This window comes from Dermatophagoides farinae, chromosome 2, assembly GCF_024713945.1.
Source record: "Dermatophagoides farinae isolate YC_2012a chromosome 2, ASM2471394v1, whole genome shotgun sequence".
NCBI classification, from domain to species: Eukaryota; Metazoa; Arthropoda; class Arachnida; order Sarcoptiformes; family Pyroglyphidae; genus Dermatophagoides; species Dermatophagoides farinae.
In genome coordinates, this window is record NC_134678.1 from 5,771,143 (window position 1) to 5,794,169 (window position 23,027).

General features: G+C 31.2%; 11 protein-coding genes across 15 annotated transcripts; 6 read left to right on the forward strand and 5 right to left on the reverse strand.

Annotated features, from left to right (window-relative positions):
- Positions 1–5: 5 nt before the first annotated feature.
- On the forward strand, positions 6–761 carry Srp14 (signal recognition particle 14). The gene is made up of 2 exons (XM_047063736.2): positions 6–164; positions 215–761. The coding sequence occupies exons 1-2, from the start codon at positions 141–143 to the stop codon at positions 548–550; spliced, it is 360 nt and encodes a 119-aa protein (XP_046919692.2). The 5' UTR covers positions 6–140; the 3' UTR covers positions 551–761.
- On the reverse strand, positions 472–2,831 carry LOC124499768 (Golgi resident protein GCP60-like). Its single transcript, XM_047063729.2, has 5 exons — positions 2,383–2,831; positions 2,177–2,318; positions 1,871–2,125; positions 1,119–1,804; positions 472–1,054 (listed from the first exon to the last, which is right to left on the reverse strand). Exons 1-5 carry the CDS (start codon positions 2,651–2,653, stop codon positions 792–794), a joined length of 1,617 nt encoding a protein of 538 aa, XP_046919685.2. The 5' UTR covers positions 2,654–2,831; the 3' UTR covers positions 472–791.
- Positions 2,832–2,985: 154 nt separating this feature from the next.
- Positions 2,986–5,703, reverse strand: Tmep (Transmembrane endosomal protein). Its single transcript, XM_047063732.2, has 6 exons — positions 5,285–5,703; positions 4,891–5,146; positions 4,663–4,825; positions 4,121–4,594; positions 3,942–4,063; positions 2,986–3,879 (listed from the first exon to the last, which is right to left on the reverse strand). The coding sequence occupies exons 2-6, from the start codon at positions 5,104–5,106 to the stop codon at positions 3,382–3,384; spliced, it is 1,473 nt and encodes a 490-aa protein (XP_046919688.1). The 5' UTR covers positions 5,107–5,146; positions 5,285–5,703; the 3' UTR covers positions 2,986–3,381.
- A 732-nt stretch (positions 5,704–6,435) lies between these two features.
- bc10 (BLCAP apoptosis inducing factor bc10) lies at positions 6,436–7,078 on the forward strand. The gene has a single exon (XM_075728689.1). The coding sequence runs from the start codon at positions 6,436–6,438 to the stop codon at positions 6,670–6,672; it is 237 nt and encodes a 78-aa protein (XP_075584804.1). The 3' UTR covers positions 6,673–7,078.
- Positions 7,076–8,306, reverse strand: LOC124499392 (eukaryotic translation initiation factor 3 subunit i). The gene is given in 4 exon segments (XM_047063290.2): positions 7,076–7,244; positions 7,246–7,880; positions 7,947–8,127; positions 8,184–8,306. Coding segments are annotated over 4 exon segments (987 nt in total). The 5' UTR covers positions 8,187–8,306; the 3' UTR covers position 7,076.
- A 121-nt stretch (positions 8,307–8,427) lies between these two features.
- LOC124499390 (RNA-binding protein spenito) lies at positions 8,428–13,013 on the forward strand. 2 transcript variants are annotated; one of them, XM_047063288.2, is made up of 3 exons: positions 8,428–9,253; positions 9,314–10,076; positions 10,144–13,013. In XM_047063288.2, the coding sequence occupies exons 1-3, from the start codon at positions 8,621–8,623 to the stop codon at positions 11,085–11,087; spliced, it is 2,340 nt and encodes a 779-aa protein (XP_046919244.2). In that variant the 5' UTR covers positions 8,428–8,620; the 3' UTR covers positions 11,088–13,013. The 2 variants fall into 2 exon arrangements, with proteins under 2 accessions (XP_046919244.2, XP_075584800.1); XM_075728685.1 differs by having other exon boundaries at positions 8,442–9,259.
- Positions 13,014–13,191: 178 nt separating this feature from the next.
- On the forward strand, positions 13,192–14,365 carry LOC124499391 (uncharacterized). The gene has a single exon (XM_047063289.2). The coding sequence runs from the start codon at positions 13,192–13,194 to the stop codon at positions 14,269–14,271; it is 1,080 nt and encodes a 359-aa protein (XP_046919245.2). The 3' UTR covers positions 14,272–14,365.
- On the reverse strand, positions 14,250–14,945 carry LOC124499393 (uncharacterized). The gene has a single exon (XM_047063292.2). The coding sequence runs from the start codon at positions 14,943–14,945 to the stop codon at positions 14,322–14,324; it is 624 nt and encodes a 207-aa protein (XP_046919248.1). The 3' UTR covers positions 14,250–14,321.
- A 78-nt stretch (positions 14,946–15,023) lies between these two features.
- Positions 15,024–18,641, forward strand: Klp61F (Kinesin-like protein at 61F). Its single transcript, XM_047063287.2, has 4 exons — positions 15,024–15,143; positions 15,237–16,853; positions 16,913–17,408; positions 17,462–18,641. Exons 2-4 carry the CDS (start codon positions 15,237–15,239, stop codon positions 18,472–18,474), a joined length of 3,126 nt encoding a protein of 1,041 aa, XP_046919243.1. The 5' UTR covers positions 15,024–15,143; the 3' UTR covers positions 18,475–18,641.
- On the forward strand, positions 18,617–20,285 carry LOC124498751 (uncharacterized). 2 transcript variants are annotated; one of them, XM_075728693.1, is made up of 7 exons: positions 18,617–18,739; positions 18,805–18,994; positions 19,076–19,207; positions 19,263–19,569; positions 19,631–19,745; positions 19,804–19,991; positions 20,043–20,285. In XM_075728693.1, exons 1-7 carry the CDS (start codon positions 18,685–18,687, stop codon positions 20,283–20,285), a joined length of 1,230 nt encoding a protein of 409 aa, XP_075584808.1. In that variant the 5' UTR covers positions 18,617–18,684. The 2 variants fall into 2 exon arrangements, with proteins under 2 accessions (XP_075584808.1, XP_075584807.1); XM_075728692.1 differs by having other exon boundaries at positions 19,804–20,285.
- On the reverse strand, positions 20,263–23,016 carry HBS1 (translation elongation factor EF-1alpha (GTPase) HBS1). 3 transcript variants are annotated; one of them, XM_075728690.1, is made up of 8 exons: positions 22,795–23,016; positions 22,571–22,723; positions 22,320–22,502; positions 22,077–22,256; positions 21,120–22,001; positions 20,876–21,049; positions 20,619–20,812; positions 20,263–20,550 (listed from the first exon to the last, which is right to left on the reverse strand). In XM_075728690.1, exons 1-8 carry the CDS (start codon positions 22,835–22,837, stop codon positions 20,278–20,280), a joined length of 2,082 nt encoding a protein of 693 aa, XP_075584805.1. In that variant the 5' UTR covers positions 22,838–23,016; the 3' UTR covers positions 20,263–20,277. The 3 variants fall into 3 exon arrangements, with proteins under 3 accessions (XP_075584805.1, XP_046918497.1, XP_046918498.1); XM_047062541.2 differs by having other exon boundaries at positions 22,077–22,262; XM_047062542.2 differs by lacking the exon at positions 22,077–22,256.
- Between the last annotated feature and the right edge of the window lie 11 nt (positions 23,017–23,027).

Consider the following 23,027-nt stretch of genomic DNA (forward strand, 5'->3'; position numbering starts at 1 on the left):
TCATTCTAGTTAGCGCCATCTAATTGAAAATTTTGAATTAAATTGCCACATGAGCCACGACATCCGTATAACAATCAACATTGTTAATTTTCAATTTTTTTTCCTTCAAATTCTCTCTTGGTCATTCGATTAATGATAAGATGCTTTTGACAAACAGTGAAACGGTAAGAGACCTGAAAAATATACAATTTTCTAATTACCATTTTCAATTCAGTTTCTAAGCGAAATGAGCAAACTCTTCTATACGAATCAAACGAATGGTGGTTCAATTTATATCACCATGAAACGTATAGATAATTCCAAAAAGCCAACACCACGAGCAGAAAAATTGAAAAAGAAAACGCAAGATAAATCTGTAACTGAACAACGAAAAGAATATAAGTGCCTGATTCGTGTGCATGATAACAAACGTAAAATCAGTACCATCGTTTCGGCAAAAGATGTAAATAAATTTCAACAAGCATATTCAAATCTTTTGAAAGGAAATCTTTATGGACTGAAAAAGAAAGATAAAAAGAAAGCGATGAAAAAATCCAAAGCAACACAATGATAGTGATGATTGTGGTTTTTTCTTCAAATTTTTTTTTTAAATTCCAGATTTCCGACATAATTTTAATCGATGTAAAGAATTGTTTTTGCGTGCCCAATTTATATATTATTAATAATGATTTTTCTGTTCAAATCATTTTCATATCATACAAATGTTCATTGCAATTTTCACATTTTTTTTTGAATGAATAAATACTTTGTTGGTGAAAAAATTGTATATACAGAAAAAGTTTAGAAATACTTCACGGTTCTTTTGTGTAATATACACGATAATATAGTGTTTTTGAACGCCAAAGTGAATATGAATTATCAAATTTTAAAAGATAGACGCCTTTACCAGGATAAACGTGATTGCCGGCAAAGACTTCTTCGTGTGAATCTCGTCGATAGATGGGAATGATTGCACTTATTGGAGGATGATCAACACCAGGGCGACATGATGATGGACGTGAATTAAGAACACGGTTTGTTCCTTTTTCAATATCATGTCCGGTGGTTGAAGGCTCTAAACAATAAATGATAATAAAATAAGATGAAAAAGAGAGGGTAAAAAATAAAAGACCATTCACCTTGTTCATCTTCTTCATCATCTTCACTTTCACTAAAATAAACTGAAACTTGACTATCAGGCGAAGAATTCCATTCAAAAAATAATCCAAAACCAATATCATAATTATCGGTGGCGAATTCCCAGAATATACAGCTTCCATCATCATGTGTTGGAACACGAATCGTAGCAATCTCGCCATGACCAACTTTTATAATACCATGGCCACCTTCAGCTTGAACCGAATCCTTGAAAGCGACCAAATCTTTTCGAGTCCACATAGATGCATTGCTTACTTGCCGCGACAATATACTTTCATCATCATCATCAGATTCTTCATCTTCTTCAGCATCTTGATCTATTTCATTCTGCATAGATGATGATGAATGTATCTCATCTATATTGTTATCACCGTTAGAAGATAATTTGCCAATATTATCGGCAACATTTGTTCCAGTATTTTCACATTGTAAAAGATTTCCGTTATTGACATCGGATGTATCGACATTGCATGATGGTAAATAATGGTTATTATTCGATTGTCCTTGCTGATCCATCGTCATTTGTTCTATATATTGTTGAAAATGTTGTTCTTGTAATTGTTTCACTAGCTGTTCTTGTAATTCAATACTGTCTGGGTATTGTTGCTGTGCGTATGTGGTAAATTGATTTATAGTTTGACGATTAAGCAATTCTTTAATCACAAGTCTATAAGTAGAAAAAAAATCGAAATGAATCAAGTTTAATTAATTTGAATAATTATTCTTTTTATACTTTTGTTTTTCATTTTGTTGTTGTTTTTCCACCTCTTTGGCTCGAGCTTCTTCTTCAGCTCGACATTTTTCTAGCTCTTCCAGTTTCCTGAGTTTCAGTTCTTCCAATTCTTTTTGTTTCCGTTCTTTCTCTTCCATATCACACCTAACAGCTATCAAATATGATCGAAAAAATGGACATAACTTGTCCAATAGTTCGAAAAATTGTTGTCGAGCTTCATTTGCCGGCATTGTATTCAAAGAAATCCAAGCATTTCTATTTTCAATCAATCAGCAATTAAAAATAAATAAAGAATACTAGACAAACCTTCTATCATGACCGACAAAATCTAACGCTCCTAATGGTATGGCCTTTTCTTGATTAAATTTTCCATGTTTTTCCTGAAGTGTCAACGCTACCAGCATATTACGTTGATCATATGACGGATGAAAAGCTTTACCTTCGTTTTCTATTAAATAACAAAATAAAAAAATACGGAAATGTAATAAATCATAAAGAAAAAATCGTCTTACCTTTGAAAAAGTTTAACGATATTTTATAAAGATCTTTTTCATCATAAGGCCATTCAATCGTTATGTTTTTATTGTCAACAACTTTTTGATCAGATAGTGATGATGACGATAATGATGTCGTTTTAGATGAATCCATAAAGCAATCGTTTTTATTATCAATATTGCCATTTGTCATCATCTTTGAACTGTTTGTTTGATTATCGTTTTTTGTGCCATGATCATCATTATCATTATTATTATTATTATTGTTGTTGATGTTCGAATTAACCATATTGAAGAAGGAAAAATTTTTATCATAATAATTGAAAAATTAAATCTTTTGATGATCAAATGATTATTTCATTTCAACAAAAAATAAAAATAAAAGTTATTATTATTCTTATCAACAAAAAAAAATGATGACGATGATCAAAGATGATGTAGTCGTACACAGGAGCAGGTGTATGCATGTAAAAACAAAAAAAAAATATATCACAAATCTGATACTGGCGCCTAATGGTGGAATAATAAGGAATTTTCATTTCTCAACAAAACATCTAAATTCATGGAATTTTTTTTTCCAAATCTTTTATTCAATTCAACAATCAATTTGATGATCAGATTTAAAATTTTCATCGATTAAATTAATTAATTTTTTTTTGTTTGAAAACAAATTAAAATTACACAAACAGAGAAAAACAAAAAGTTTCAAATTTGAAAAGAAAAAAAAAACATTTTTTTTAGTTATCTGATTAATAGCATTTTCTTGTGTAGTGTGTTTCAGCAATAGAGTTGATAATTTTTTTTCCATTTTCTACAATGAATATGAAGAATAGTGGGGAGCAAAGAATGTAGAAATAATCAAAATTTACAGAATAAATTAAAAAAAATGAAAATGAAATAAAATAAAAATAATATATACAGAAATTTTATGCTGAAAAAACGAAAAAGAAATGAAAGTTTTGTCATTGTGTTGTATGCAGATCACTTTTTTGTTGCCTGTAAATCGATCAGCAGAATTCATTGAAATTCATCATCTGAACTTAATAATGTTGTTTTTTCCGAATAATTCTGACTAATCGTTGTGATCGGTTTACCATTACCGTTTTTGGCATTCAAATTACTTGTACCAGTTGCTACTGTTGATGAAAGTGGATTACCCCCTACTGCCGATAATGTTGATAATGTTACGCCCGAATTGTTGGCCGAACCAGTGGCCACATTATCATTACTGATGTTTGAACTATTATAACTATTATTAGTGTTTGAATCATTTATGATTGGTGATTTCAATGTTGATCCAGTACCAGTTGCAGCTTTTGGTGATGATGCTGATCCATAATGATGTTGTTCTGGTTTTGATGAATATTGGGTGTATTGTTGATAATTTGGATGAAAATTGTGGATTGCATCATTCATAATATCTCTTGGATTCATAGTTTCTTTCAGACTGCTAGAAATACTTTGCATAGTCACTGATCGTCCATGTGTGTCGGTAGAATAATTTCCTTTATAGATCTGTTGGGAGTTGATGAGTCGATTAAATTATAGGGAATTAATATAAAGTTTGATAAACTTACGCCATGAGGGAATGCATATCGCAATGCCAACGAAGCAAAAAACATTTCGATACAAATCAAAAAATTTTGATAACCAGCCGAAACGGTACCAGCACTAGCTTTTTGACCTTCCCATGTAAAAACTTTTGATACGCGAATGTTTAAAATGAATTAAAAATTTTCCAAATGTAAATGCATACCTGGTGAAATTATATCAGCCTGTTCAAGAATAGCCAAAATAACACCTTGCCAGAATGAAAGAAAGATGACTGATTTCACCGTTAGAAATTTCCACACTGGATCGAATGGACTAAGCAAATCTCGTGTAGCATGATAAAACAAAAGTAAACCATAAAGTGCCAACGAAACGGATATATTATAAATCATTGTAATGTAAAGATAACCAGAATCAGCACGCCAATCACCATCATGATATTTGCCAAAAGCTTGTAGAATGAGTATCGCAAACGACATAATTGGTTTGACAGCACAAAATTGCAATGTAGCTTGTTTGCAGAAACGTAAAAATCCAATCGAATAGGTTTTACCAGTCAAACAGCAAGTACCATAATACCAACTTGATCGAATCGGCTTGCCACGTATCTCGGACATGATATTACCTTCACCGCCAAGATATTCATAGCAGAGGCTCAAAAAATTGTAGATTACAAAAGCTGATGCATCAAATAAACATTAGTTAATAATTGTATTGAAAAGAAAATCGCTATAAATTCTCCCTTACCTTCGTACCAATCACGAACACTGTCGAAATAAACATAATAATTATCTCGAAAAAATAACAAACTAAACCATGAATCAAGACCATAGATTGGAACAATAAATAGAATTCGTACGATCCAACGTTGTTCCGATGGCATCGTATAATATTTCAAATGTTGATAAATCTTTTAACAAAAAAAAGAATGATTAAAAAACAAAAGTTCAAATTGAGAAATGAAAAAAAAATTACCTGATGACATGTTATGAACAATGCTGTCCATGCGAATGCTCCAGCAATAATCTTAGCAGATGATGATTGCAGAAAAATTCCTGGATGTTCAACAAACTGAGTAATATTATTGGCAGCAGCTGATATTCCAGATCCACTTGACAATGGAATCATTGATGACAATGATGATGATGATGATGTCGGTGATTGTGTTGAAGATGACAATATTTCAGCCATTCTTATATAATTCACACTATTTTCATTGGATTTATACAATCTATTATTATGTATTGATGATGACGAGGGTGGATTTTCAAAGAAATTTAATTACAACAATATAGAAAAATTTTAATTAGAAAACACAATGACAATTTACCATAGCTACAATCAAATAATATAAACACTTATAACTTACAAATGATTGAAATTATTTGGTGGTAGTTATAATAGTATCTAGGCTGTTTGATTGACTAGAACATTTTTCGATATTGAAAATTGTGCACCTTTAATTAGCGAAAATTTTGTTCTAATGATTTTATTCATACGAAATTAATTAGAAAAATGTTGGCCATATGTTAATCATTTATATTTTATTATTATTATTAATGGTATCCGTTTTTTTTTCGTAGCAAATAAACGAATGAAACTCAATTTATCATTTTATCATATAAAGATGATATTGCTATGATGATGATGATGAATGTAAAGAGAAAAAAATTTTCGTCTAGTTGTTTAGTTGTCGCTGTATATAGCGGCCCTGTATTGATCTTTGTTATTTGTAAAAAAAAAAGAAAAAAGAAAAAAAAGACTCAATTTATTGCGCACGCATTCAATGTTATGATGATGAGTGAAATTTTTTTTTTCAGCTGCAGCAAGTGGAATTATATTGTGATGATGATTACCATCGTAAGCATCATCACCATTTTCTTTATACTTTACACTATATCGACTTTTCCAGTTCTACCTAACCGACAAAGTATTTGAGATTTTTGTTTATTTTTTTTTTCTTCGATCGGCCCCAAATGTTTATCAAGTAATAGTTGTTGCTGTTGTTGTTGTTGTTGATTTTTTTTATTAAGAGATTATATTTTTGATTATTAAAAATACTAAATGAATGTAGTATATATTTATTAGCAATGACATTGCATCTAATCTTGAAATAATAATTTTTTTTTTTAATTTTCTTTTTTATATTCGTCCATCGACAACGATTGAATTGAATCATAAAATATTATTATTATTATTAAATATAAATACATTCACAACAACAAAAGCTACATGTATGTATAACAGGATTATAATTATTCAACTCATTTATTTATAATTGTCCAACAAATGAAACACTATAGTGAAATTATTGGAAAAAAAACCTAATATTTCATCATCATTATTATTTGTTCCGAAATTTTATTTGTTAATAAATTTCGGGCATTTAATGTTTTGCCCAATTTTTGAATCAATCATAACCACCTTTTGTGTCATCATTGTGCAAACAACGGCAATAACAATCATCCTCATTTCATTATTATCGCCATTAATTATCAAAACAAAAATAATCGGAACACAATGTATTGTCTTCAATGGTTAATCCCTGTTTTATTGATACCGAAACCAACAAATTCGTTTCATCTACAAAATCATATCATGTTCATCATTCTTTATATGATAAGCTGTCTATTAGAACGTAAAACCTGTATGATCTGTTTATTATTGTTCGCCATAATGGCATTCATATTATGTTCGCCTACCATTGAAACATCATTGATGCAAATATTTAAAAATTTGGATTTACCAGCTACCTAATAAATCATAATTTTCGAAAATAATATTTCCTCTACATAATGTTCTCTCTTATTTATCATTCTTAATGTCAAGCCTCGTCCCAAACACACACACACACACACACAAATTCATTCAACACCAGGAAGCAAATCTTTCCTTAACAATAAAAAATGATTGGAAAAATAACAGATTATCTAAAACACACATTCCTTGGTTACGATTCGATATTTCTTCATGACGACAGAATTTACGCTGAAAGAAAAAAAGTACTGAATAATTAATAAATTGACATCAAAACAATGACCTTTTTTCAAAAAAAACTGTGATTATCATAATTACCGAAGAAAAAAAATAAACCTTTTTTTTAATAAAATTAAAATCAAAATTATTATTATTTCTGTTTTTATTTAAAATAAAATACATTATTATTCATATTCCATTTTGAAATTAAAATAGCCATCATCAAATGATTGAATTCGAATGTAACCATCTTCGGCTCCGGTTGCAAAACTACGACCATCTGGATGGAAAGCCAATGATTGTATGGGACCGAAATGACCCTTTAAACGGGCAAATTCTTCCTCAAAAATTAAGATGAAAGAAACGACTCTCGAATTTACCAGATTCAGATGCTGTACGTGTGACTTCCATAGCTTCTTGACCACCACCAACAGCTACATGATCGAAAATTGGTGATATACTGGCCGAATTTACTGGTCTTTCGGTCACATAGGTTTTCATATGTTCCAATGTAAAGGGATCAAAAAGTTTTGCAGTATTATCCTTTGATGCAGAAACAAATAATGTTTGATCCTTATTATATTGTAGATCGTTGATTTGAGCTTTATGCGGTTCGGTCTCCAATAATGGATCATCTGGTTGACGTAAATCCCATTTGGCTAATTTGCCATTCTCCATTCCACAAATGAAACTTTGATCCAGCATTCCCCACAAACTTGACAATGCTTTGGATTTTGATGGTAATGTGAATGAAAATACATTTGTAATACCATCATTTTCATCTACAATTCTAGTATCGATAATATTGAGTTCAGCTGGTTTGTTCATTTGTTGGTCAGTCGAATACAAAATAAGATGGCCGGAATAACTAAACAATGCACTACGGACACTAGTTTCGGTTTTGACAACATTCAAACGGCCACCAGTTTCACAATCCCAAATGCATAAAGTGCAATCACCGCTACCGGTTGTTACCTTAGTAGAATCCCCTATTATATAAAATACATTTGAATCATCAATCAAAGGTTTTAAAATCAATCATCATCAAAGCTTACATTTAGGATCAATACACCAGACTGCACCAGTATGGCCATCGAATGTTCCTAAACGTTCACCATTGATAGTATACCAGACATTTGGTGTGTTATCTTTTGATGATGAAAACAAAAGATCGCCTTCAAGATTGTATCGAATTTTAGTGATAGATCTTTCATGACCATTAAGTGATAAAGGTTTCTGTTGAAATTTGAAATCATCAATATGAACGAAAATAATAGCTTAAAATAGCTTACCATCTTGTCAAAAGATTTGCAATTGCAATTGTTGTGGTACAATTAAATTTATAAATGATTCGAGACAAATTCACAAGACAGAATTATGAAATTTTTATTGTTAGCGTGGACGGGTCGTTCATAACAACCATGGCAATTTTTCCTCGGAAAAGGAATTTGAAAAAAAAATTCCTGGAAAATTTTTTCAACTTTTACTACGAATGAAGAAATCTGAGCAGCTAGAAAATTTTCCAGAAAACGAGCAGTGTTTATTGTCTGTTCTTTGTTTCTCTTTCACTCAGTATGTTTGTGATGAGGCGACACTGAAATGTTTTTCTGTTTTTTTCAGCATTCAAATTAATCATCAACATTGATTATTTCTAAATTCTAAAATCAACGAGGATAAATCGATTCATTCATAATATATCAGATAATAAGTAAACAAATTTTGTTCTGACATGCCACGATATGATGAAAGTCCTCGTGGTCATTCACCACTGGATCGTAGTCGTGATGTTTCTCGTCGTTTGAAATCTCCATTGTTGGATCGTCGTCGACGTGATTCACCACCATTACCACCACCACCTCTACCACGTTCACGTGATCATATTCCAATGTATCATCAACATGATGATGGATATATTCAACCATTACGATCATCACATCATTCACGACAAAATTCATCATCTGATTTAACGACAACAACCTATAAAATTCTATGCGTCAGTAACATTAGCAACAAATATCCGGATAGTACAGTCCGTAATGAATTGATCAAAGAATTTGCTCGTTTCGGAAATCCATCAGTGAAACTAGTGTATGACAAAAACACCAGAATAGCGTACATCTATTTCAATTCATATGAAGATGCTCGTGATGCTCGTCATTCAAAATATCGTTTGATATTGTTTGAAAAACAAATCATCATTGATCCAATCTATGATCGTGTATCAACACCCCGTCGACGTTCGCTTACTCCAGAATATGGACGAAGTTCAATGCGACACATGTCACCACCGATGCAACGACGGCCACCACCCCCACCACCACCTCAACGTAATACATTGAATCAGGATCGTTATCAACTATCTGTAAGTGTATATTAAAAATTGATTTTTGAATTTAATTTTTATATAATGATTAATTTCTAGCATTCATCCCGGGATCCTTACCGTGATAATTATAATCAACAGATGAATAATCGTAACAATGATTATCACCATTCGAACTCGATGAATATGCGTGGCCAACAACATCATCATCAACAACAACAAAATCAGCAACAACGTGAATCAAAGAAAGAAAAATTTCCAAATTATCTCCATCATATACCTCCAGAAGAGGATGATAAATCTACTCGAACATTATTTGTCGGTAACCTTGAAGTCACCATTACTGAACCAGATTTAAGACGAATTTTCGAACGTTATGGTGTTGTCGAAGATGTTGATGTTAAACGTCCACCACCTGGCCAAGGAAATGCATATGCATTCATTAAATTTCTTAATCTTGACATGGCTCATCGTGCCAAAGTAGAAATGTCAGGCCAATATATTGGAAAATTTCAATGCAAAATTGGCTATGGTAAAGCTACCCCAACTACTAGAATCTGGATTGGTGGTCTAGGACCTTGGATAACGTTTGGACAATTAGACAAGGAATTTGATCGTTTTGGAGTGATTCGAAAAATTGATTATGTTAAAGGTGAAAATTATGCTTATATTCAATTTGATACAATCGACGCTGCTCAAGCAGCTTGTGCTGCTATGCGGGGTTATCCATTAGGAGGTCCGGACAAACGTCTTCGCATTGATTATGCTGATCCCGGTCCGTTTTCTACATCTCCACGACCAAGCAATGAACAAGGATCATTCGGTTTTAATAATTCACCTCGTTCTACTTCGAATAATAATGGTATTATTATGAATAATAATAACTATGAAATATAGACTAATTTAATTTGATTAATTTGACAAATTAGGCAATAATTTCGAATATTGGTCGAATAATCAAGATTCAAATGCTCCTTCGCCAAAACGACGACGTGTTCTTTCACCCGATAGTGAAAATGATCGAAAAAAATCGCCAAATAACAATTCAGGTTTGGATTCTATTGTCTCACCGCATGCTGGCGGTGGAGCCCGTGAAGGGTCACCAAATTTTGAAATATCAAATGGAAAATCTGACATAAAAGTGACAATCATGGAAAGTGTTACATCTGTTTCGGAATTGATTAAATGTTGCCCACCAACATGGGCCGGTGGTTTGATTCTGAAATCAAGTGGTTTTGCTCTTCGAATGTATTTTTGCAGTGGTGACATTCAGCTTGTTGATCTAATGAAAGAAACAACAACTTCAACAACAGATCAGCAAGCACAACCACAATCAATACTTCGTATTACTCAACGTTTACGGCTTGAATCTACAAAATTGGAAGAAGTGACCAAAAGGATAAGTTCATCAACTAATAATGGTGTCAGTGGTAACAATCCGAGTGGTCATTGTATATTGATAGCATCACAAGCCAATAATCTTCAATTGAATTTTAATTCATGTGCTGTTGGTGCTGGTGCAAGTGGTAGTGGAGGGGAAGATAATGCAGGTGGCAACACTTCAGCCAATATACAACAGCGACCAATTCGTAATCTTGTCACCTATCTTAAGTCAAAAGATGCAGCTGGCGTTGTTATACTTCCGGGCAAATCATCAACACAACCACAAACAACATCATCTACAACAACAGCTACTTCATCTTCAACACCAGGAGGTGAACAAACAAATGAAACATCAAAAAATGTTCTTTATCTGTTTCCACCACATCCATTCTCACTTGAATTAATTCAACGTATAGCACCGAATATCAGCGAAAATTCTGCAAATAAAGAAGATTATTTTGTTGTTGTTCTTGTGCGTGGCAGCAACTGAATGAAGCGATTCAATTTATGAAATGGATGTGTTTAATTTGAATTTTAAAAATAATTGGTGGCCGCTCAGTGGGTGTTGATTCGAAATCGTGTTTATTGTGTCATTTTCATCGATGCTATTTTTATTTGCTCTCTCTCTCTCTTCCCCTATACCGATCATCATAACAAGCAAAAAAAAAAGAATCTCATTAATTTCAAATATCAAAAATATTCATATTATATTATCCAGTAATTCATTCATTTCTATTTGTTTCGATTAATTTAATTAATTTTGATCTAATCGATGATAAATTTTCGACAACGGTTATTAATTTTATATATAATGATGATGCTATATGAAATGAAAAAAATGAGTCGAAAATTATTGTGCTTTTCTGTGTGTGTGTGTGTGTGTGGTGTGTGTTTGGTGTTTAAAAACCGTGTATACTTTAATCGTGAAAATTTATTGTGTATGTGAGTGTATTTTGGGTGCAGTGTTGTTTTGGTTTGGTTTTTTTGTGCATGTTTTTTTTTGAAATTAATTTGTTATATCAATATCATTTTTTTTTCCACCACCACCACCACTACCACCACAAAACAAATAATTTTTTTTTCACAACAACAAAATTACACTGATTTTCAATGATAAAAATGTCTATATATCATGATGATGTAATAAGCTTCGAAAAAAAATTCAACCTAACAACAACCATACTTAACATATACTAAAAGCATAAAAAAAATCAACCAAATTTTCTCTTCAAACATCTTTTATAATAATTATCATTATTATTCATAAAAAAATATCAATCGAATCAATTATGAATTTGGCCTTAGCGCTTATGACCATTGTATCCCAACAGATATTTTTTCTTTTTAGTTTGTTCCAAAAAAAAAAATTTGTTTTTATCACATCTCTATGAGTATTAATCACTACGGCCTCTTTCCCTCTTTTTTTTTGGCAATGAAATTGTATCAGCTTTTTTTTAGCAAGTTTAAAAAAATTGATAGTTTAAAAAAATTCTTTTGAAACACACACATTCACATACACACATATAATATGTATAATCATTGTGTATGTGAATTATGTGACCGATCATTTGATGATTATGGTGTTGATGATATCAAGAAATAAGTTTATGTGAATGTGCTTTTTTATTCTCAGCAAACATCAAAGTTTTTTTTCTTAATTTTAATTGAATTATTTTTATCATTATCACATCACATTATTATTATTATATAAACATTATGTCCTTTAATCCTATCATTGTTCATATATGATTCGATACAGAAAATTTTTTCTTAAAAATTTGACAAATACAAAAATTCTACAACAATTTTTATGATCAATTTGATTGATGATACAAATAATTTGATGAATAAATATTGGCAAATTTTTTCCCGTTCAAAAAAAAATGAAAATAATTTTCAATCATAATCATGTTGTGTATATATATTTTGTGTAATTTAGTGTTGGTTTTTTAGTGCTGTGAATTTTTCACAATGTTGATTTGTGTGTGTCTGTTCCAAATGGTGGTTTTTTTTTAAATATTGTGCAAGTGTTTTGATTCACAACGAATTACTACAACGATGAATCCGTCATCATTATATCATCTTCGGTTCATTATATTTCTTCTATTTTGTAGAGTTTTAATTCATTTCATCATTTTTTTTATTATTTTGTTTTTATCATTTTTGTTTGTTTGTTTGTTTGTCTAGATTCTGTTGTTATTGGTGAATAATAATATGGTGATAATGTTTTCTAAAAATTTTTTTAGATTGATAGAAAGTAAGTATGGTAAGTATGGTATTGTCAATAATCAATCGGTTTGTCCACATACGGTAAGGTAGGTATTTGATAATTAAAATGATTGTATTATTTTTTTAAATTCTATATTTAAATTTTTGGAAATAAAAATAAAATAAAAAATAAAATATTTTTTTAAAATTGTCTTTTTGTCTCTATTCGAATTGCGCAATCCGTAAATACAAAAAAAAAATGCTGCATGCATAGAGTACGTGTCAATGTGATGTATTGATTTTGTTTACATTGGAGCAAACAATTTTTTTCAGTTGTTGACATTAATATTTTTTCCATCCATGGACATCTGTATTTGTTGTTAATTATGTCGAAAAATATGGTTTGTACAAATTGTAATCGTTTAAATTTGGTTGTTGATGAACAAAAATCTAAACTACAACTGTTGGAAACACGATTAAAAGATTTGATTCGAGCATATAAAGTGATCTGTAAAGAACGTGATCAATTACAACATGCAATTTCATCATCATCGATTGGTGTTGATGATCATGTGGATCAACGACAGCAAAAACGGATTTCCGAATTGGAACAAAATGTTTGCCATATGAGTACATTATGTGGTGAATTAGAACATGGTAGAAAACAAGATCAAGCTCGAATCAAGGATCTTCAAGAAAAATATGAACTTCTTCTGTTAGAATTGAATAATACCAAATCGACGATGATAATTCAACAAAAACCGCAAATTTCTCAGAATGAACCACGTAAATTACAAAATAATTACTGTCAAACAGATGCAATCATTGAAATAAAATCTGAAAAATCCACACAAACTGATTTGATTTGTGATCAAGCTCAGTCATCTGAACACGCCAACAAACAATTGGATCAGCATCAGGTTTTTTTCAAAAATAAAAACGAAACAGCAATCGTAGCTCCATTGATGAGAAATAATTCAAAAACAATATCCGAATCTAGTGATTGTTCATCAACAGCTGCCAGTTTAACGCAAAATTCTTCAATTACGCCTATAGACACTGAAATTGATTCGAAAATTGCATCCGATCAATTTGGCTCCACTTCTGGTATTTCTTTATATCATTTGAATGAATTAGCTCGTAAAGAATTGGAATTGGCCGATTATCGTCTTCGTATTCGTGAATATGAATGTTCACTTCGAGAATTACAATGGAACTATTCGAATGGTAGATATAAATATCAGGCACGAATTGCCGATCTAGAAAAATTAAATAAAGATTTAATGGCGAATAATCATGATGATCATCGGCTAAAAAATGATTCCAATGGCTATAACAATAATATCAACGTAGCTTATGTCAAAAATGTATTGAATAAATTGCTGAAAACCTCCGATAAAAATCAACAAAAATTAATGACTGATGCATTGATCACGGCATTGGATTCGATGCAAGTGAATAAATGATAATTTTATTTAAATTTAATAATTTTTATATTTAGTATCAATTTGTATATTTATAATTCCTTTTGGCGAACAATGAAAACAATATTATCACCACGAATGACCATTTGTTTTGATTGTTTATTTATTATTCGAATTGTTGTTTTATTTGAATTGTCCATTGATGATGATTTTGTCTGATGACGATAGGTTTCCAATGCATCATCAATGACCAAATTAAAATGTTTATCAAATGCAATTAATCGTCCAGTTAACCACGAAAATCTTTCATCATGCAACAAACAAGCTTTACGTCGTCGAATCAGTATTTTGACTATTTTATCCATTGAATCATATAATAAAGATAGTGGACCCTTTTTGGCTTGTTCCATTTTTTTTATCACATCGGTTAATTCTCTGGAACGTCTTCTAGGTGTTTCAGTCGAATTAGAGTTTTCTTTATGAAAAAATGCAACATTTCTTTCATATAGATTAGCAGGATTTTTCGGTTGATTTTTGCCTTCAATTTGAATCTTTTTTTGAAATGAGCTTTTATAATATTCATCCAAATTATTGAAAACTCTAGCTTCTGGAACAGGAATTTTCACATGAACATCACCAAATAGAACTAATTCCGGATCAAAATCTTCTTGATCCAAAGAAATTTCAATTTTATTACAATTCTGATCAGAATTCATCGTTGTCACAATTTGAAAGACATGTTTAATCGAAAAACATTATTTATGAACGGTGCAAAAATTGAATTTTCAAAAATTTGACCGTTGATTTTTCAGCGTTAATCCATGACACGACTGTGAATTGAGTCACAAAGCAGCACTGGCGGCAAATTTTTTTTCCATTGTTTTTGAACTTTGAATTAAACAAATTAATCAGAGGTAAATATAATTATTGCCTAGCTAATTCGATTAATGGTCTTGATAATTTAAATACTCTACAATTTATTATTATTATATGTGTTTTGTTTATAGATGTTTCGCCCAACTCGTGTCATCGATTCTAAAACTCCAAACAATCAACTAAACAAAATGTCATCAGAAGAAATAAACCAAAACATTCAAGTCTTCGTACGATGTCGTCCATTGAATCTGAACGAAAAAAAGGCCACCATCGAAATCGTCCCCGAAAAACGTGTGATTCGAACATTCCCGCAGAATAAATTGTATTCTTTTGATGGTGTTTTCGATTCCAAAGCTGAACAATATAAAGTATATCGTTCAGTCGTTGAGCCTTTAGTAGAGCAAGTAATCGAAGGATATAATTGTACCGTTTTTGCTTATGGACAAACAGGAACTGGCAAAACATACACAATGATTGGTAATCATGTTGTCAACGAAAGCTCTTGGGAAGATGATCCACTGAGTGGCATAATACCTCGTGCTATTGATCAATTGTTAGACGAACTACAACAACAAAATACTGAATACACGATTGGTGTATCGTTCCTCGAATTGTATAATGAAGAAGCTTATGATTTACTGAGTCCTTTGAGCGATACAACAAAGCTTCGAATATACAATGATTCTGAAAGGAAAGGTTCAGTTATCATTGCCGGTCTTGTAGAAATGATGGTCAAAACCAAAGCAGAGATATTCGAAATATTGGAGAAAGGTTCTTTAAAACGACAAACGGCTCCTACATTGATGAATGCATGTTCAAGTCGTAGCCATAGTATTTTTTCAATTACAGTACACATAAAAGAAGTTACATACGATGGTGAAGAAGTCGTTAAAATTGGAAAATTAAACTTGGTCGATTTGGCTGGTAGCGAAAATATTGGAAGATCTGGCGCTGTAGATGAACGGGCTCGTGAAGCGTCAAATATTAACAAAAGTTTATTGACTTTAGGACGTGTAATTACGTCATTGGTAGAAAAATCATCGCACATTCCATATAGAGATTCGAAACTAACGCGATTACTGCAAGATTCACTAGGAGGTCGCACAAAAACTTCAATCATTGCAACCATCTCACCTTGTCATGATGATCTGGATGATACCATATCGACATTGGATTATGCTCAACGAGCCAAGAAGATCACAAATAAACCGGAAATTAATTTGAAGATGAGTAAAAAGACTTTAATTAACGAATATCTTGCCGAAATTGATCGTCTTCGAAGAGATTTGGATGCTACCCGTGACAAGAAAGGAATTTTTGTCGATGCAAAAAATTATGCTTTTATGGAGGCCACCATTGAATTACAAAAACAAGACCTGGAAGGCAAAGAAGCAAAAATCGAAAACATGAAACACGAATTAGAGAAAATCAACAATCTACTGACTGAAGCTAATGATGATATCAGCCAAAAATCACAAGAATTGGCCAACACTATGGCCGAATTGAACAAGTTGTCCAGTATTCTTCAAATGACCAAAGAATTGTTTCGTAAAAAACAAATTGAAGTAGAAGACTTCAAAATATTGTTATCTGCTCATCAAACTACTGAGGATAAATTATTAAAAAAAGCTCAGATGGTCAAAAATGTCGCTGATCAATGTTCAGATGATAATCGTAAACTTATTGAAAAAATCGACACTTATTCATCGTTAGAGGAAAATAATTTTGATTCGGTCCAACAATTCAAGGTGAAAAATCTACGATACGAACTTCTCCATTTTCATTTCTTTTTTTTGTTCAATTTTAGGATGCTTACAAGGAGCAGACAAAAAAGATTGATCGATTGAGCTATGTCGTGTATTCAATAATCGATGATGGATATAAATCTATTGATTCTATGATCAATGAGAATAAAAAAGAACTAGATGCTAAAAATAATCAAATTGGTGCCAATCTTGACGCTTTAGATGATAAAATTGAAAACTTTGCTTCACGACTGTTGAAATCCGTTCAAGCTGATAGTGATGACTTGATCACCAAGAATACTACATTTGAATCAATAATGAAAGAATTCAAAGATTCAATACGTCAAGAATTTGATATGTTTGAACAAATTGGCAAAGTAAATATAGAAAAAACAATAAGTTCTTTGGATGAATTGCAGAAATTGAATTCTAAGAATCGACAAATTCAGGAACAAACACTAATGTCACAAGTGCTTCAAATTAAAGAATCATCAAAAAATATTACTCGAATGATTGAATCAATAAAAATAGATTTTCAAAAAGCTCATGTCTCAAAATGTAAGTATAAATTGAAAAATGAATTGATTGTTAATGAAAAAATTTCCTCTTAGGCCAAGAGTATGAAAAAATGTTTAAAGAATTTTCTGAATTGAAAACTTTGGTCGAAAATATGAACATTGAAATCAAATTGAAAGCATTTACAGCATCGTTTGAAGATCTACTGAATAGCATTCGTAATGAACACGAAGAAAAAATTTCGAAAATTACCAATAATGTTCAAAGCTTCCAGAATACACTAAAGACAGTGCTGCAAAATGATTCAAATAGTTTTAACAATATTTCGATGAAATGTAATGAAATGAAACATTCTATTAGCAAAGATGAGAATGATACCGTCACTCTTTTGGACAAGATGGATAAGATTAACCTTAATACATGTCAGCAGAATTTGGATAAATATATCAACATTAAAAAATGTCAAGAACAATTCAAATCAAAGTTTGATGAATTCAAAGTTGAATTATTTACAAATTTTGATCATACATCAGCTAAAATTCAAGAACAAACTCAATCAATTAATGAAACGATCAACAAAAATGCTGAAGAACAACGTATTCATATTGATGATTTCAATAGTAAATCACGTGAAATGGTGGAATTAAATAGATCATCGTTAGAAGATTTGTCTAAATTAGTTTCTAATCAATCTGCAAAAACATTGAATAACTATATGGATGCTAAAAATTTGATTCGTACGTTAAAAACATCACACGATTTGGAAATGAACGAATTACATACAACAACGGACAAATTGGTTAATAATTATTCGACATATCAATCCACAGGAAAGACACCGAAACGTTGTCAATATTTTTATCCACAAACATTTACGCCAACCTCACCACATGAGCGGATATTATCTAGATTTCACAAGTCTGAACAAACACCATTAGACTTTTCTGAAAATGATTTGGTTATGAATAATGGAAATGAAAACACAAAAATGGTTGATTCAACATATTGTATTTCAGAAAATTCGTTCGTTATGAAAAATGATGTCCATAATATTGTAGATCAAACATATTCAATTGAATTATTGAAAGACCGAAAAAATCACACATGAAATGGCGTTATTATAATGGAGACACATTACCATATGGTTTTCTAGTTCTATCATTTTTTAAAGAAAAAACACCTAACATGTGGTTTTTAATTTAAATAAATTTCATTAAACTGACAATTCAATTCATGCATTGAAGTATAAAAATAAATTCATTTTAAATTTTAAAACTATTATTAGTTCGAATGCATTCCATGCGATCTAATTATAATAATGTGTATTATTATGATTAAAACAACAATCAAATTGTTGTTGTTCTTCATAATTGGTAATTTCCATTTCACATAAACATTTTTAACTCATTTTAATAATTGCAAACCGAACATTCATTAGCATCATCAGCATTGGCCACTTGGACTGAACATGATGGTCTTCTTTGTAATGGCGATTCATCCCGAAGAACTAATAAATATGTGGATTTTCTTAAACACTTTGAAAATGGTTTGAAAATTATACGTGGTTCAGATCTTATACGAAATGCATTTCGTTTGAATCAAAATTCGTATCTATCAATGACTACTAGGTATGATTTTGTTGATTATATTGATTTGATGATGTGTCTGCCATTATAATCATAAATTCATTCATTATTATATAAACATAGTGACATCTTTCCGGAAGGTTTGCCCATACAGTTTTCATTTTCATGTACATTCCGTAATCTTCAAACAAAAATTTCCAAACAAATTTCACCATTTAGTCTATTGAATATTGATGATTTTATGGGAAATTCACAGTAAGTTTCTATTCAACAAAGTATACCAATAAATTACTTATTTTTCGTATAACAGGTTTAGCTTAAATGTTATTCCAAATGATAATTTAATCGAACTAGATTTTCCCGATTCTAGAACATTGAGATTTAAACATGTCAAATTCTATCAAAATGATTGGAACAAAATTGACATTAGTTTTCAGCCATCGAATATTTCCTTGTTTGTAAATTGTCATAAGCATGATACCCAATCCATAGACTTATTTCCGGAATTGGATCTTGATGGTGATATAACTCTTTGTAATGCTGCTTCCATTGACATTCAATCAATGTCATTAGATTGCGATGCTACTCGACCTTTACGAGAGAAATGTGACGAAATTGTAAGTATGAAAACACAACGAAAATTTAAGAATTTATTTATTTTTTCAAAATTCTATAAAGATTCGAACGCCGCCAAAAATGGAGTATAAAACAGTTGAAATTGTCAAAGAATGCTGCGAACCGACAAAATTGGATCGAGGAGAGATAAAATTACTTATTTTTGACGTTTTAAATGGTATATGGTTTCGTCATTTTGAATGTTCAAATTAATTTTTGTATTTTTTTTTACACAGATAATCTTGATTATTTTTCCGCATATTTTCGGGGGAATCCAGGAAAACCAGGCATAGGTTTACCAGGAGAAATTGGTCCTAAAGGTTCAAATGGATTACCGGGAGAGAATGGCCGTTGTATTCAGGGTGAAAAAGGAGAACGCGGAGAAAAAGGAAATAAAGGAGATACCGGCTTCGCAGGACAAAAAGTTTGTATAATTTTTTTTATGTTTGATATTAAATTGAATTTTTTGAAAAAGGGAAATGCAGGATCGCAGGGTCCAATAGGTATTACCGGTGCAACAATCATCGGACCCAAAGGTGATAAAGGAATGCGAGGTATTCAAGGACATGCCATTCATGGTCCACAAGGACCACCTGGCCGAGATGGCATATGCAATAAATGTGACCGATTGGGTTTGGAAGGTCTACAATTTATGTTATCACAAAATCAACGTCAAATCAAAGGACCACCGAAAATAATTTTTAAAAAATTTAATTAGTTTTCAAAATTTTCGTTACAATACCAGTGCCCATTGTAAAATGTTCTGAACGAATGACAAAACGTCCATATTCTTTACTATTATCGAATGTTTCAATACAAATCGGTTTCTGTGAAGTAATCTCGACAATTGCAGCTTGATTTTTGCCCAACAACCGTGGATTCCGTTTGATCACTTCATTTTTGTTTTTATCTAATTGTGCACATAGTTTGGTCAATGTAACTACTTCATTCAAACAAACCGAATAAATTATCACTGATGAACCCTAAAAAATAAATTGAAAAATTATTCAAATTAAAATAATTTCTTTGATGAAAAATTAGATTGACTAACATTTATTAGGGGCATTCCAATGGTGCCAAAAGTAACGATACGAGCTTCGAATTTGGTGGCCATAGTGCAAGGCGAAAGAATATCACAAAGTAAGTTTCCGATGGAAATTTCTAAACCATCGACTTGAGTAATGTTTAAAGAGACAACATCACCTGCGAATGCTTCCAGTTGATTTTCGTTGTCGATGGTGATATCTATTATATTTAAGAGAGAAAAATTAATGGAAATATTTTAGCCAAATAATTCTGGATACTCACTCTTTACGGTACAGTATTCATTATTCGGTAAAATGAGTAATTTTTGATTTGCCTCTACATAACCATAATCGATTTTTCCAGATAAATAAATACCCGAAGTTTGTCCTTTGAATAAATCACTAATCGACATTCGAAAAGGTTTATCCACAAGACGTGGAGAACATGTGAAATTATCTGTTATCCATAAATGTTGTGTATGGTAATTAATTCAAAATGGTTGATGATTGATTAATTGATTGATTACCTATAATGTCGATCACTGTTGGCCCGTTATACCAATTAAAGTTTGGATTTTTTGATAATTCAATGAGATTATCACCAGTCATACCACTGCATGGTATATATTCCACCGATTGATCTTTAAAGCCTACTTGTTTTAAGAATTTTCGTATCTTGTCGACTATTTGCTTATATCGTGTTTGATCGAAATCAACATTGTCCATTTTATTTATGACAATTGCCACCTGTGTTATTCCGAATGATCGTAATAATAAAATATGTTCCTGTGTTTGACCACCGGCTTCGAAACCACTTTCAAATTCACCATTTGTAGCATCTATCACCAACATGGCCACATCAGCTTTTGTCGTTCCCATTATCATGTTCGGTATAAAATCTCGATGTCCCGGTGCATCCAGAATATTGACAATACGTTTTGATGTTTCGAAACAATGATGACCAACATCAATGGTTATACCACGATTTCTTTCTTCATCAGTTTCATCCAACACCCAGGCATACATGAAAGATGCTTTGCCAAGTTTTTTAGCTTCGGTTTCATTCTTATGCATATGTTTCTTGGAAACATTGCCCAACAAAGCCAATAGGTGTCCCATGATTGTACTTTTACCGGCATCAACATGACCAGCAATCACCAAATTTAGTAGCATTTTTTTACCATCTATTCGTTTCGTATGGTAGATTTTTCCGATCTCTTCAATACTTTTTTGTTTGATATTCTGTCTAATTATTTTAGCGCTAATTGGACTGGGTGGAACTGATGACTTTTCAGGTGTTTGGAGCATCATCTTGGTTGGAACGATTCTTTTGGCTGTTTCGACATTTTCGGCTTTTTTATTGCTTTCTGAGTTAACTGTTGTTTGTTTTTTGATAAGTTTTGGAGAATCTGATGAAACAAGATAAAAAGAGGAAATTTGATCCATGTGAAATTCGATAATCTATATTGTAAAAAAATTAGCACCTCTTTGAGCTGCGATTTGATTCTTGTATATCTTCAATGATTTTATCATGAAATCTTTTAAAAATTTTCTAATTTTATAATGATTTAAATCATTGCTGATGATGGGGTTGTTTGCATTGTTTTTTGTTGAATTTGGCAATTTTGTCGTTACAGCTCTAAATAATTTAGAATTTCGCGACTCTATCGCTAAATCAAAACCTTTTGTGATCTTTGAAAATTAATCATGATTGGAAAAGATATTACCTGTGACAATAATTTCGGATTTTTGTTGTTTCTCCTTTTTTTCTCGTTGATTTGATAATAAAAAGTCTATGGCTGATTCGGGATCGCATTTAGTTTGTTTTAAGGCAAATAGAATTTCCTCTTCAGATTTCGAATCACCAATCGCATCACGAATAAATTGGATACAAGAATTAAGCTTTGTACCTTTGTTTTTATACATAATTAATATAATAAAAAAAAACAATGATAAAAATATGTTCTTTTATGCATACTTGTAAGATCATCAGTTTCAGATGGTTGATCCAATGATTCTGGAAAAGTATTCATATTATTCTCATATAGATACATGTTTGCTGTACCGGGTGAGATGCATAAATCTTCTTCCACAGAACGTCCATATTGATCATAATCATAATCATCATATTCTGTGATGTAAACAAAAAATAAGAGAAAAATTACGAGCAAAATAAACAATACACATCATTTTCAAGCAAACCTTCGGAAAAAGTACGTGTTCGTATGTTTCGATGACGAGACATTTTTTAAAGGGAATATTTCATGAATATTATTAATTAACAAATATTATAACACTAAACAATAAATTACAAATCAATAAGAAAAAAAAATATTATTAAGCCTAAATGTGTTTATATACTGATGAAAGGGATATTTCCAAATTCAGAAAAAGTGGATTTTTTCTCAACAATTCTATTTCGACATTCCTGGATC